Source organism: Prinia subflava, chromosome 14 (genome assembly GCF_021018805.1).
Source record: "Prinia subflava isolate CZ2003 ecotype Zambia chromosome 14, Cam_Psub_1.2, whole genome shotgun sequence".
NCBI lineage: Eukaryota > Metazoa > Chordata > Aves > Passeriformes > Cisticolidae > Prinia > Prinia subflava.
In genome coordinates, this window is record NC_086260.1 from 13583884 (window position 1) to 13598768 (window position 14885).

A 14885-nucleotide genomic window follows, 5' to 3' on the forward strand; every position below is an offset into this window, starting at 1 on the left:
ACTGAGCTGCATTTTCTCATGTGTTCTATACATTTATACTGCAGTTTCTAAATCTGTGTGGGGAAAAACCCCAACTTTTCCCTTTTAATGGCTTGTTGTAAGTGCATGTGATGAACAATTAGAAATTACTTCCCATTTCTGGGAACTCTCCTTGGAATTCCCTAAGAATGAGAAATAGTTTGGATACAAGAGATCTGCACACACTACAACCATTTTTCTTTTGCTGTGGTGAACTGAGCTTTCATTATGAGCTTGTACCTGCATTAAAAAATACCTGTATTTTTTATAGTTCAGTGAATATTTATTCTCCACATCTGTGAGCAGGAGGTTAGCTGTTAAACTAGCAGAAAGCATTTTCCCAGATACAATTCCATAACACAAGACACCAATCCCAAATGCTGTTGAAAATCTGATTGTGAGATTCTTACCTGTCCAACAGGTACTGCTTGCCCTTCAGGAAAAGGTCAATAAATAAACCAATAAATAAATCAATCAGCTGCTGGGTGTTAAACTGTGAGGCAGGTTTAGCACAAGCCCAGATTGCAGGACTGGATCCTGAGCTTGGCACACAAATGAAAGGAGGAGAACTTTTAATGCAGAATAGCTGAGCCCCAGGTGGTGTGACTGAAGCAGGTTAAACCAATCTTTACACAAATAAACCCACCTGTGCTATTTGGAATATGCACTCCTCTGCTTTACTCACAGAAGTGACCACAGAAACACTTTCCTGAAACTTTGGTGCAGCCTGATGATGTCAGTGGTGAAAGCAGGATATATTCCATCACCCAAGAACTCATCCTTGTCTAAAGATTTGAATCCAGCCTGTGTGAGATAAGCTGGGCTGTCCTTTAGCACCCACTCCTGTTGAAGTGACAGAGCACACAAACACACACTGGGTTCCAGAGAAACTCCTGCAGTCCCAGCTTCTCCCCTCACACTGATGGAAAGAGATTCCACCTCTTTTGGCCACTGCCTTCTGTGGGCAGTGTTATCCAGGTCACCAATTTCCTTTATTTCCTCCATCTGCTGTTTTTTCCAGCAGTTTGGCTGTCTGAGGGTGTGCCAAGCCCAAAGTGCCACCCACCAAGCTGGAGCTGAGTCCCTGGAGAACCTGGAACACCCTGGGGGCTGCACTGGGGGCCAGGGCTGGAGATTGTTCTGGTGGTGTGACAGAGAAAAAGGGACTGTCTTCCTTTTCTGTAAACACATTTTAGGTTAATGTTTCCCTGAGGGATGTCTATAGACAGTTCCTTTGTGAACCTTCTGAAGTGTTCGTCCACATTGTAGAGAAAACAAAAAAAAGGAGAAACAAATGGAGCATTTTCTGTTCTTCAGCAACTGCCAACATTTTTATTCCTGGCTTCACCAGTTCTGGTGAAGTTAGAGAGTTCTGCAGCATGCTTTAGTTCTGAAACAAGGCGACTTCAAATCATCCTGACCTTACAAAATTACAGTCTTTACTTAGATTTGGCGTTCTTTGCAAACACTTGGTATATTACAGGAAGTGCTAAAGGAACAGGTAGATATCTGTTTATTAGACCCACAAAAAGGCAAGAATGTGCTGCTGTAAATACTTTTCCAGTGAAGAAGCAGGAAATAAACTGTTTAGAGCAGTGTCCTGAGACGGGATCCAGCAAGACACTGAAAGCTACTTAGGAAACATGACAAGAAATGAATTAACAATTCTGACAGTGGAGAGGGGATTACAGTGCTTTGCAAACAGAGGAAACACAACAACAAAATCTGACTTCACAGCAGCTGTGAGCTCTCAGAGTTCTGTTGGGATAATGAGCAGTGAAGGATTTGGCCAGGAAATAATTCTGCAAGAACCTGGGAGAAGTGAACACCCAGGATTTTGTTTGCACAATTTCTTATTTTAAAAAAACAAACCACCAAACAAAGCCCTAGAAAAACCCAGCCCTAAAAACCTGAATTAATCCCTAATGTGAATTGATCTTTGTGTGTAAGTTGACTTTGGTTTTAAAACAATTAATTGGGTTATGTTTTCTAAGCTTATGTCACAAGTACAATACACATTGTGTTATAACAAATAACACAGAAATATTTTCAGAGACATCTTTGGGATGAAAACTTTGGTAGTATTTTACAAAAATAACAAAAAAAATAAATTACTTTTTCTTTTTAAACGAACAGCTATAAAATCCAAGAACCATACAACATATGACATTGACATGAGATGAAATATATTACACTAAAGGCCAGTTAATTACCACAGTGGTAGGAGGCTTCAAGTAAATTAGGAGGCACTTTTTGGCCAAGCAGTAGTCCCTGATCCAGTGGTCAAGTCCCAACTCACAGAAACATCTGAAACAAAACTGCTAAAGCTTTCTAGGATTAGAAATTTCTCAAAAAAACAACAAAAAAGTGCAGCTAGAAAGGCAGAGAGCAAAAAGGCCACAGAGGGAGCCAGGTGTGCTCCTTCCCTTCCAGGCTGTGGAGTTCCAGCACAGTTCAGGCTTCACACAGCAGAGAGGAGCAGTAAAACCCCAGGGACAGGGGAACAGGAGCAAAGGCAGAGCAGGATAGGTGAGAGCAAACCCAAAGTGGCCCAGATTGAGCTCCACTGAGCAAAGGGAGCACTCAGTGCCTGCAGAGGGCCAGGCACCAACACAGGCTGTGCTCTGCACCAGAGTGCCCCCAGCACCACCGTCTGACACCTTCAAAATCCCCAACACCTAAAAGCTGAATCTTCAGCAAACAAAGGGAGGCACTGCCGTGGAGGGATTTGAGTACCAGTATATGAATACTATGAAATATTGCTACTAAAGTACCTAAAAAAAACAATGAGGAAGACAATAAAGGGCAACTCAAGGCATAAATTACATATTTAGAAGCACTATAAAAAGCATTATTGATATTTAATACACTTAAACACGCACATGTACCTACCTGTACTAGTAATAGGCATACCTAAGAGAAGGCTGTATTAATTTAGAGGTTAAAAACTTGCGAAGGCAGCAGCTTGTGGCACTCAGGTAAAGCACAGTGTGTCCTGGGGAAGAAAAGCACGGCACTGAGCGCTCCTTAGGGCAATCCTGTCCCCTCAGCGAGGTGCAAAGTTCTCCAGCTGGAACACCAGGTCCACAGCAGCATCCACATCTGGCACGACGTGGTGTGGCCGCAGCAGGGCGGGGTCGCAGCTGAAGTCCCTGTGGCCGTGGAAGGCGCTGCGGGCGGCGGGCGCGGCGCCGTCGGGGCTGTACACGCCCGTGCACACCAGCACAGACCTGCAGCGGGCTGCAGCCGCTGCTGCCAGCTCCTTCTGCCAGCCCAGAGCCACCTCCAGGTCCTGGGGCAGCGTGGCAGGGCCCCTGCCCCTGGCGGGGAGCCGGGCCTGCAGGCCCAGCCCGCAGCTCTCCCGCAGGTAGCGGTCGTACAGGTTGGCGCCGTACACGTCCGTCATCAGGTTGTCCCTGGAATGGGGCAGAAATGCAGTCAGCAGTGCCAAAAGACATTCTCACAGGTTCATCTTTGCACTGTTCTCATTTCCCACCCGACAGATTTTATTGTCTGCTCTACACAACTGTAAATGGTAGCAGGCAGACAGGGGGAAACCCAGCCCGCAGCTCTCCCGCAGGTAGCGGTCGTACAGGTTGGCGCCGTACACGTCCGTCATCAGGTTGTCCCTGGAATGGGGCAGAAATGCAGTCAGCAGTGCCAAAAGGCATTCTCACGGGTTCATCTTTGCACTGTTCTTGTGATAAACGCCAATAACTCGCTTTTTTTGAAATTTATGAATATTTAATAAAGAATAAAAATTGGTTACAAAAATATTAATACAATAATAAAAGTTTTAAAAAAAATTTCAGAGACAGGACAAATAATGAGACAACAAGAGCAAAGAAGGTAGCCCGGGCCACCCAAGACCCCCCCCTTTCCAGACAAAGGCTAGAGGGAGAAGGGCCCCGAACAAAGAGAAGTCTTCTTTTTTAAGCCTTCAGTTTATGACTATTCATATCTTACGTAAAACAAGTAATTTTCAGCTGTTTCTTGTCACAAAAGTTTTCTGTTAATTAAAGAACGCATGAGAGCATACGTCCTTGAGAAAGTTAGGTTCTGTGGATAAGAGGCCATAAATTCTTCTTCACTAGAAGGTTTAGGGGCCTCTGTAAGGTTTAGGGGCCTCTGTGAATGTTATCTCTGTGCTGAGGAATTTCTCTTCTTGAGCAAAAAAAAAAATATATAACACACATACACAGCTTCTATAGTACTATGACATTGTTAATTACAAAACTACATTCACTTACATTATTCTAATGTTAATATAGTATAACTTTTCTATCAGATTACATATAGTAAATATCTGCGTAGAGCCACACATACAATATGCCTTTTTCACAGTTCTCATTTCCCACCCGACAGATTATTGTCTGCTCTACAGAACTGGATTTGGAATCGGGCAGACAGGGGGAAACCCAGCCCTGCAGCGATTTCATTGCGCCATTTCCATGAAGCATGAGAGGATCACAATGAATCACTCTGCATGTTGCAGGTTGGGTGGAGGGGAGAGAAAATCAAGGTATGAGTAGCCCATGAATGAGCTCATTATATTTCCAAACATCCTGGAGATTCTGGAACAGCCTTTAATACAATGCAGCTTTATCTTCTCCTCTGAGAAGGGTTCTAAGATGTGGCAGCACACGCAATAGCGTATGAGCAATCTAAATGACCTCAGAGCTAAAGTCCAGCTCTACAGTCTCTAGCTGGCCTTTGCTCAAAGGCAGTTGGTGTTACACCATTAAACCTAATAGAATAACACCCAGGCAAACCCTTTTTGTCAGATTGACACAGCCTATTACAGAAAAAAAAAATAAAAACATCAGGAGAAATCTTAGTTGCATATAAAACACCTTCTGTGCTTCTGTAGAAATTACACATAAAAAGAGCAAAGCATCGTTAATTTAATTTTTAAGATTAGAAACCTCATAAAAAATATGCCACAGCACCAAGAAATGGTCTGTGTCTGATGGTCTTAATGGCAGGAGAAACGAGCTGGTAAGGGTTGTGTGTTTTTCTTGGCTGGCATTTACACTGTGAGTAATTTCCTGGTGTATTTGTCAGGCTCAGCCACACTTTACCCCACAGCACAGAGGGTCTGGGATTTCCTGGTCTATTTGTGGGGATCAGCACACCTGACCCCACAGCACAGAGGGTTTGGGATTTCCTGCTGTATTTGAACACCTTACCCCACAGCACAGAGGGTCTGGGATTTCCTGGTGTATTTGTGGGGATCAGCACACCTTACCCCACAGCACAGAGAGTGTGGGATTTCCTGATATATTTGGGGCTCTGCAAACCTTGCCCCACAGCACAGAGGGTCTGGGATTTTGTGGTATAGAGACCCAGCACACTTTACCCCACAGCACAGAGGGTTTGGGATTTCGTGGTGTATTTGGGGCTCAGCACATCTTACCCCACAGCATAGAGGGTGTGGATGGGCTGCTCCCAGCTCCTCTGCAGGGCCTGGGCCCGGATCAGGTGCTCTGCATACTGGTATGTCAACCTGCTGGGTTTGCCCATCAGCGCTTCGTACTTCAGCTCTTTGCCTGTGATCTTCTTGTAAATGTTCTCCAAACAAACCATGAACGTTCCGTGCCCAAACCTGCACAGATATAAACCCAAACCATCAATGTTCTGTGCCCAAACCTACAGAGATATAAACCCAGACCATGAATGTTCCATCCTCAAACCTGCACAGATATAAACCCAAACCATCAATGTTCTGTCCAAACCTGCACAGATATAAACCCAAACCATCAATGTTCCATCCTCAAACATGCACAGATATAAACCCAAACCATCAATGTTCTGTGCCCAAACCTACAGAGATATAAACCCAAACCATGAATGTTCCATCCTCAAACCTGCACAGATATAAACCCAAACCATCAATGTTCTGTGCCCAAACATACACAGATATACACCCAAACCATCAATGTTCCATCCTCAAACCTGCACAGATATAAACCCAGACCATGAATGTTCCATCCTCAAACCTGCACAGTTATAAACCCAAACCATCAATGTTCCATCCTCAAACCTGCACAGATATAAACCCAAACCATCAATGTTCCATCCTCAAACCTGCACAGATATAAACCCAAACCATCAATGTTCTGTGTCCAAACATGCACAGATATACACCCAAACCATGAATGTTCCATCCTCAAACCTGCACTGATACAAACCCAAACCATGAATGTTCCATCCTCAAACCTGCACTGATACAAATCCAAACCATGGATGTTCTGTGCCCAAACCTACACAGATATAAACCCAAACCATGAATATTCTATCCTCAAACCTGCACAGATATAAACCCAGACCATGAATGTTCCATCCTCAAATCTGCACAGATACAAACCCAGACCATCAATGTTCTGTGCCCACAAACCTACACAGATACAGAACCAAATCAAATTATATTAAGCACAGGTTAAAAACATCAAACGAGGCTTTTTATTTCATGATTTTTTAGGACTAAATCGTGTCCTGCAACTATCAAATTCCCCTCAGCATGCAACACTTCTGCAGCTGGTTCACTGCAAATTAAGTGCTAATTAGCTGAACAACAGACACCACAGTAAACCGAAGTTACTGGGATGGCACAACAGATTTATCTCATTTAAAATTGCTCACTGGAGGTATCCCAGGCTGCCTGACTGTAGCCTGAAGCCATCACACATAAATCTTTTCCAATGTGCTACTTAGAGATGGCCTTTGCTTCCAAAGACAGATATCTGAGCAGATCTTTGACCCAGGACTCAGGCGGCAATCCAGTCACAGGAACAAGATTCTATTTCAAATTACAGGCTGAGGGGAAGGGAGGGGAAACAAACCTATTAAAGAAGTACCTTCTACTGAAAGCAAACTCAAACAAAACCACTCTCAGAGGTCCTGCCACCTCGTTCTGCGTGTTCTACTTGTTTTTCCCTTGTGTTCCTTAAAGCTCAGAACCACTCACTGCTTTCAACCAGCAGGGTCAGCTCCTTGCCCTACCAGGAAAAGAGAAATACCAAAGAGGGACCTAATGAAATGAAACAATGGCCTTGATAATTTTTTTCATATTTTGCCTTTGAACCAAGGCTCTGAGGCCCTCGGGGGAAAAAACCTTCTCTTTTTCCACTGTTCTGGGAGTGAGGAAACAAAAGGGTTCAGAGCTTAAAAGCAGCTTTTCTCCTGAGAACTGATTTCCTGGATGCAATAATGCAGCCAGCAATGAGGCAGCATTAGCTGCAAGTGCATTAGAGGTGTTGCATTCAAAGCCAGGCCCTGCTGTGAAGCCCCATCAAGAATTTTTGTGTTGACTCTGAATCCTACTGGAAAACTGAGGAAGCCCCCAATAAATCTGAATTACACGAATAAAGCCCTTACCTTGGGGACTGTGCCTCAGCCACCCACATGAGGTCCATGTTACAGGCGAGCACAGGGATGTGAGGGTAGCTCTCCTGCTCGTAGGGATTCCCAGGATAGCCCCTGGTCAGCAGAACATCAATGATCAGCTGCAGGCTGGTTTCCCATCTCACCGGCTCCCCGAACAGCACCACAGCTGGGACAGCAATGACAGCACAGTCATGGACTGAGAACAGAGCTCTGGGGCTAAAGCTTGGCCTAAAGAGACTGAGCAAGTATTCTAATATAACCAGGAACATTTATTTTGATATATTTATTTAATATAAACAGTCACATTAATTTAGGGGTTTAATGTATCATATTAGGGTTGTCATATTAATATATATCATATTGATATATATCATATTAATGACATGTTAATATCATATTAATGTTGTATTAATGTCATATTACTATCATATTATTATCATATTAATATATTTGCCCATCCATTCACAGAAAAATCTCAGAAGTAACACTGTAAAATCTGCAGGTTTAGGAATTTTATTTTGCAGGTGAAGTTTCTCCAGAAATTAGAATATTATCTTCTAAATTGTATTTCTAAGTCATCCATAACTTATGAGTTCTCTCTTTACACACAGTATTTAAAAACACCACCAGAGATGTTGATGTGTTCATCTCAGAACAAAATCTGGGTGTTGTTTTTAAAAATTGCTTTGGTCTCCAGCCATAATCTGACATGGATTTTTTTAAATCCTAAGGTCCAATTTCTACTTTCCTCTAGTTCAGGTGAGATGAGAGTGAACACAAGACCCTTCTCACACTACAGCTCCATCCTGACTACTTGTAAGAACAAGACCAATTATTTCTGAATAATGAACATCAGTTCATTCCTCGTTTATGAAAGGAGGGCAACAAGAGCCTGTTAAAGGCAGATGGAAAGGAAAGGACACCTCACCCTTCAAACTTCAAAACCCAGTGGCTGAAAAGTGCACTCATCAAAAAACAGCTTTACAACACATGATGCTTTCAAATCAATGACAGATGTCATTAACAAGGAAATTTTAGGAATGTCTCAGACAAATTTCTAAAGTGCCCAACAAGGTAAAAATCATTTCTGAAAATAAAATAAAATAAAATAAAATAAAATAAAATAAAATAAAATAAAATAAAATAAAATAAAATAAAATAAAATAAAATAAAATAAAATAAAATAAAATAAAGCTATTTCATTTATTAATGGATATATGCAAGTTAAAGAAAGATCACTGACCCTCAATCTTGGGAAGCTCCACAGCCGAGGGGGACTGCAATAAGAAAAAAAGTGGAAGTTTTGTACAAGGTGAAGCATCTATTTTTAACAGAACAAACCCCAGCACAGCTCCCACAGCTGCCTCCAGGCACTCTGACAGGAAATGCACTCTCGTGGTAAATACCTGATGTCAGCTCACTCAGACTTGTGTTTCCCCTCTGAAGTGACATCCCTGGCACGGGGACAGCAGTGGCTGCTCCTGCTCCAGCCTCCTGCCTCTCCTGAGCTGCCTCTGGGGTTGTTTAACTCCAGTTGTTAAAATGACTTGTGTTGTAATTTTAGTTGTTGAAATTACTTGTTTAATTAGTTGTTTAAGTTACTTGTGTTTTAAAAGTATAGATGTTTCTTTTTCCACAGGAGTAAGAGGCCTCCAGTAGTACCAAGACATTTGAAAAATAGCTTTAGAGATGTGTTTGTTTAACACTTCTAATGAAGAATGCACTGTATAACATGTCATATACTTGCTAAACAATTAAGAGTTTGCACTTCATTATTTACTCTCTGTGGTGACAAACACTTGAACAGGTTCTTGACCTTCCCCATGCACTTGGGTGAGAAAGGTGGCAGGGCTGAGGGATGGATTCTGTGAGCACAGGGAATGTTTTTATCACAGGAGGGGAAAATCCACTTTGCAGGCTGGCCCTGGACGTGTCCAGCACACCCAGCTGTTCCCTGCTGCTTTAAATTCTGCACAATCCACCTGGAACCACTGCACCTACTGTTAACATTTAAATAAAGATATGCACTGCAAAGGGAGCCCTTTGAGGGAAAATTATTCATCTTCAAGGCATTTGTTTAGAATCAAAGCAACCTTATGGCTTAGAAACAATACCAACACAATCACATACTCGGGGAAAAGCTGATGTTATCTTCCACACTTTCTGAGGAAGCTAAGCAGCTTTCCAGACAGATTTTGCATTAGGGATCTGTATTAGATTGTGAGTTTTCCTGCAACAGTAGCTTCCAAAATCAAAGGCTGGGTTAAAGAATTGCTGCTGAGAGAAAAGAGTTCTTGAGAACGCTGTAATAAAACAAATAAGGAAGCAGAAAAGCAAAGTCAAAATACAATATAAGAACAGCAGCATTAGCTTGGTAGTTAAATATTGACCCCTGTTATAGCATGTCATGCAATGAGCAAACAGAGAGGCTCGAAACAAAAAATCTGCACTCACCAGGACCTTGGGTCTCCTGTCATGGTCAACTGCATCGAGCAGGGGCCGCTTCTCCCTCAGGGTGTCGATGGTGATGGGCTGGCAGAAGCCAAGGCTGGCACAAGCAGCTAAGGACACCCAGCTGCCCACAGGACAGGGCCACTTAAAGGTGTTCAATGGACAAATCAGCAATGAAAGCAATCAAAGACAGCCTTTGCCTTCTGTGAGACAAAAAGGTGATTGTCCCACTGCTGGTGAATGACAGCAAAGTTCTCCTACTTTGTTTTCAGTCTTCTCATCTACTTCTCTCTCAGCCAAGCCTAATAAATTTGACCATTAACTGCAATGTTCCTTCACTACCTTTTTCTCAGTTTTGTGCTTCAAACAGAGCTTATGCTTAGAAGTTGCATATAAATTTTTACAACCAGCTTTAATGAAAATCCCACTAAAGGAAGAAGTGCAGAAGGGACTTAAAATAAGGCTGAGCAAAGCTTAAGCCAAAGTTAAGGTTATTAAGTTACAGTTTGAAGCTTTGATACCACCATGATATCAATATAATTCAAGTTCTTTGGGCACTTAGTATAAAACTACATTCAAAACATAAATTTGGCACCATACTAGGAGCTATCATTACTATTTATTCCTGCATTTGTGGGGTTGCAATATTTGATTTTCACTTCATCCATAGGAACTCCTGAACCTGATTAAGGAAAACCCTTTGACAGAAAGTTTTTTAACTCTTTTTTTAAAAGATACTCTTGAGCAATATCAAGAAGTGGTCCTTGTCCAGATACCAGAACACATTTTTCATGATAACGTTTGAACATCCGCAGAGGACTGTGTGACATCATCACCTGATCTTGTGAAATCTGTTTGGGATTTAAAAACAAAAGGAGTCTGTTGTTTTTCAGAGAAGTTGTTTATACATAGATTCAAATAGCAGATGTGACAGATTCCAGGAATTACAAAGCAATCAGCATTTTCTCCTTTATAAATGGTGTATTGATAATATGCCAGAAAAAAGTACCTTACTGACAAATTATCATACATACCTCTTTGAGCTCCCAGCTCTATTCAACACAGAACTTTTCTCTCTTAGTTTTATAAAATCACCACATTAATTTGGAAATAAATAGAAAAGGAGAATCAGAACTGCCCTGGTTCCAGTCATGGGCCCTTTGCAGCTCTGATTTAACTGCTGAGCAGAAGTTCACCTGATTTTAGTTCACATATCCCCAGCCCTTCAACAGGACAGGAATTAACCAGTAGGATTATTATCCTGGAAAGATGCTCCTGTGAATCACTCTCCAAAGAAATACCTTCAGTTTTACTATTGGCCAAATCACTGCCTTTACCAGTGGCAATTCCATTCACTTTGGACAGCATTTTTTTACTTCCAGCAAAGCAAGTCAGGGGGCTTTAAGGGAAAAGCAGACCTGATTAACTGAGCAGCATTTAATGGAAGACAACACATCTGACCCATTCAACACGATGATGAAATAAATGGGATTTAGGTGACTCACTGGAACCCCCAGCAGGTGGGACAGCTGCTCAGCTTTGTCCTGGCGCAGGCAGTTCCCTGCGTTGGTGACAAAGACCACGGGCACCAGGAACTGTCCCTGAGGATTGACCAGCTTCTGGAAGGCTGTCCTGGCAGCAGGGATGGGCGTCCTCCCTCGCACCAGCACCCCGTCAATGTCAAAGAGGAATCCGAAGGAGGGCAGCACGCTGAGCTGGGGGGAAAGCAAAGGGTGCATTGGTTATGTCCTTACACATATTGAATGGAGATTACAGCAGCTACAGCCCCCCAGAACACCCCAGTGAGAGCAGGGGATCCGTAACTCTGCACACCTCAATGAGCCTTACAGACACATCTTCATGCTGAATACATGGTGACACAAGGAGCACCACCACTGCCTTATGCAGAGACTCAGGAGAGCTATTTTCCCTTACAGAGTTCCAGACTGTTTCAGAAGATAGGGAAAAATTAACTTCAACTGGTGCCAAGAGGTACAAAATACATGCTGCTGTGCCAATGAGTTACACTTTAATGGCTTGACCCCCACAGAACTCTAACAAAATATACAAAAGTAAATTTTTCAGCACTAGGCAGGTCTTGGACACAAGTCTTGTACTTGGCTCCTCCCTTACAAGGTGTTTATGTGGTAAAACTGTTCTGTTCCACAAGGGTTTGATTACAGCCAAGTACTGCTGTGCTCCTACACACCTCTTACACAAAGGTGTGCTCGAGTTACTAAAACACATCACACATCTCCTTGCCTGCCTTTGGCAGTGAAGGGCTGGACTTGGTGAGCCCCGACAGGGAAAGTGAGGAAAGATGAGATGGGTGATAAGGCCAAGGAGCAGAGACAGGGAAAGGATGTTGAGCAATGGAACTGGGACTGGACCAGGCTGGAAAAGCACGGAACAAAATCCATCATCTAAAGCTCATTTCTCTGCCTAAAACAGAAACCAGGAGCCTTGGCGTTAATGATCAGGGTGAAAAGGGAGGGGTTGAGGGCCGAGGCTGATGGGGGACAGGCACAGACAGGGCTGCAGCCACGGGAGGTGGGACAGCCTTTGCTGCCGGGGCTGTCTCAGGGCACACAGCCACAGCCACCGTGTCCCCCACGCAGGAGAAGGGCACTCTGCCCACTCCAGCAGCACTTGGTTCCACATCAATTATTCATTTGTCACATTTGTCCTGCAGCCGGGCACAGCATGGGGACAGGCACCGCTGGGAATGGGGATGCAGCTCAAACAAAACCCCGCTCCCCTACACTGCGAGTTAACAACGCCAGCACTGTAAATATAGTGTATTACCACTCCTTTAAATTAGGCTGGGATTTTGTCTTTACATGCAAGAACTCCCCCTGAAGCCCTCTCCTCTCTCCTCTGTAGAACCATCACCCTTTTAATTTAAAGAACAAATCCGCTGAATCCACATAGCCTGCACCCCATTTCAGGAAAGCTGTGTCACAAATAATCCAGCTGCTGCAGAGATGCTGCTAAAGATGCTTGCTAAGAAACGCAGAGCAGTCTTCCTCTACCTGAATACAGGCAATTGCTGAAACCACAGTGGGACTGGAATACTTTTGTAGCAGATGCGATTCTTTACGTTAATTTTGCGACACATAAATAACAGATGTACAGATAACAGATTACAAATGGGAAATGTACAGTGAGTAACACCAGCAGAAAGAAAAGGAAAGTACTACAGGGGGAAAAAAGCACTAAGGAAAGAACTGAGCATATATATATGATAGATATAATGATAGAGATAATGAAGTTAACAGCTCTGTTTCCCTTGTGACTCTAAAGGAACTGTTGGTGACAGGAGCGCTGTGCACGGACGGAGCCGGCAGCGGTCGGAACGAGTTTCCCCCGTTCGCTCCGTGACTCCAGGAGCACACGCAGCCCCAGGACAGCAGTTCCGGCCGGCAGTGCCCGGGAAACCCGTCCCGGCGCCCCGGGGAAGCGCGGATGCCGCCGGGCATCCCCGGCGCCGGGCAGGGCGGGCGGCCCGGCCGCGCTCCGCCGCGCCCCGCGCCCGTTTCGCTTTCGCTGCGCCCCGGCCCGCCCGCCCCGGGCCCCGGCCCCGCTCACCGCGCTGTGCCCGCTCCGCTCGGCCGGGCGGCCGCACATCCCGCGGGGCGCCGGCAGCCGCGGCGGGCGGGCGGCCCCGGGCAGGGCGCGGAGCGGCGGCAGCGCCCGGCGCATGGCGGGGGCAGAGCGGGGCCGGCCGCGGCTCCCGGCCCGGCCGCGGCTCCCGGGCAGCGTCACTCGCGTCACGGGCCAACGTCAGCCCCGGCCGGCGGAGGAGCGCCCGGAGAAATCTTCCGCGCCCGGAGAGCTCCTCCGCTCCCGCCCAGCTCCACCGCGCCCCGCCAGGGCTCCGCGCCGCCGCCGCCTCCCCCCGAGGCTCTGCCCCGCCGGCGCACCCGGGCTGGCAGCAGTGCGAGGAGAGGAGCAGTCAGTAGAACATTCCGAGGGAGGAGATAACCGATCTTTAATTTAGTAACAAAGCAGGAGAAACGCTCTGTCTGGTTCTGCCTGGCCAAGGGGTGAGGGGACCGCAGCGTCGGTCTCACGGGGAAAGGCTGATGGAGCTGGGCACGCCCAGCCTGAGGGGAGCCAGGAAGATGGAGCAGGCTCTGCTTGGTGGTGCCGACCATTTGGAGATGAGGAACGGGCAGGAGCTGATGCCCGGGGAGAACTTCTTCCCTGTGCAGTGACAGAGCTCTGCAGCAGATTGTCCAGAGAGGCTGTGGGGTTGTCTCACTGGAGCTAACCCAGAACTGTCGGGACAAATCCTGTGCCCTGTGCTCTGGCATGGCCCTGCTGGAGCAGGGAGGTTGGACCAGATGCCCCACGGTGATCCCTTCCAGCCTGACCCCATTCTGTGATTCGTTTTTTGGGAAAAAGCCTGTCATGCACAAACACCACAGTCCCTCAGCTCTACACCCCTGCAGCTTGACTTGAAAGTGAGACAAGCAGCACAAAATGTCATTAGTTAATGGATACTCTGCAAAGCTGTCTCTGTTTATCTTGCTCATCTGCTAATGCAGATTAGGTAAATCCACTTATTTCCTAGTGCTGCCAAGAAATATTCCTCACCAGCCCTCTGCCTGAGGAGAAACCGATCCTCCAGTGACTGCACTGCGCTCACCAGGACTTCGATCCGCACCACTGACGAGGCTGGCATGAAATCAAACACAAATGCACTTCTAAGAGACAGAAGTGGGCCCACATCGATGCAGCAGACACAACAATCAGGGAGTTTATCCCCCTGGTGCTGAAGCCGGGATCACACACAGGGCAGAACGCTGAAGCAGACATGTGAGGGTACACAAAGCCCTTGTTTTGTACCCTGGATGTGCTCAGGGCTGAGGCGTTCTGGAGGCGCTATGAGCCATAAGCCTGGCACCACACACACAGCACAGCTGCACACTCAGGGCTGGGCAGAGCCCAGAGCCTGCCCGCTGCTCCACTCTCCAGCACAAACAGGATCAGCTTCCAACTGCAGCCACTGCAGCGTCCCCGCCCTG

The 14885-nt window shown here is 45.6% G+C and overlaps 1 protein-coding gene across 2 annotated transcripts; it reads right to left on the reverse strand.

Moving 5' to 3' along the window:
• Positions 1–1513: 1513 nt before the first annotated feature.
• Positions 1514–13791, reverse strand: LOC134558234 (haloacid dehalogenase-like hydrolase domain-containing 5). 2 transcript variants are annotated; one of them, XM_063411881.1, is made up of 8 exons: positions 13444–13772; positions 11361–11570; positions 10594–10706; positions 9859–9952; positions 8648–8681; positions 7396–7570; positions 5435–5623; positions 1514–3434 (listed from the first exon to the last, which is right to left on the reverse strand). In XM_063411881.1, exons 1-8 carry the CDS (start codon positions 13555–13557, stop codon positions 3065–3067), a joined length of 1299 nt encoding a protein of 432 aa, XP_063267951.1. In that variant the 5' UTR covers positions 13558–13772; the 3' UTR covers positions 1514–3064. The 2 variants fall into 2 exon arrangements, with proteins under 2 accessions (XP_063267951.1, XP_063267952.1); XM_063411882.1 differs by lacking the exon at positions 1514–3434 and adding an exon at positions 3441–3647 and having other exon boundaries at positions 13444–13791.
• Between the last annotated feature and the right edge of the window lie 1094 nt (positions 13792–14885).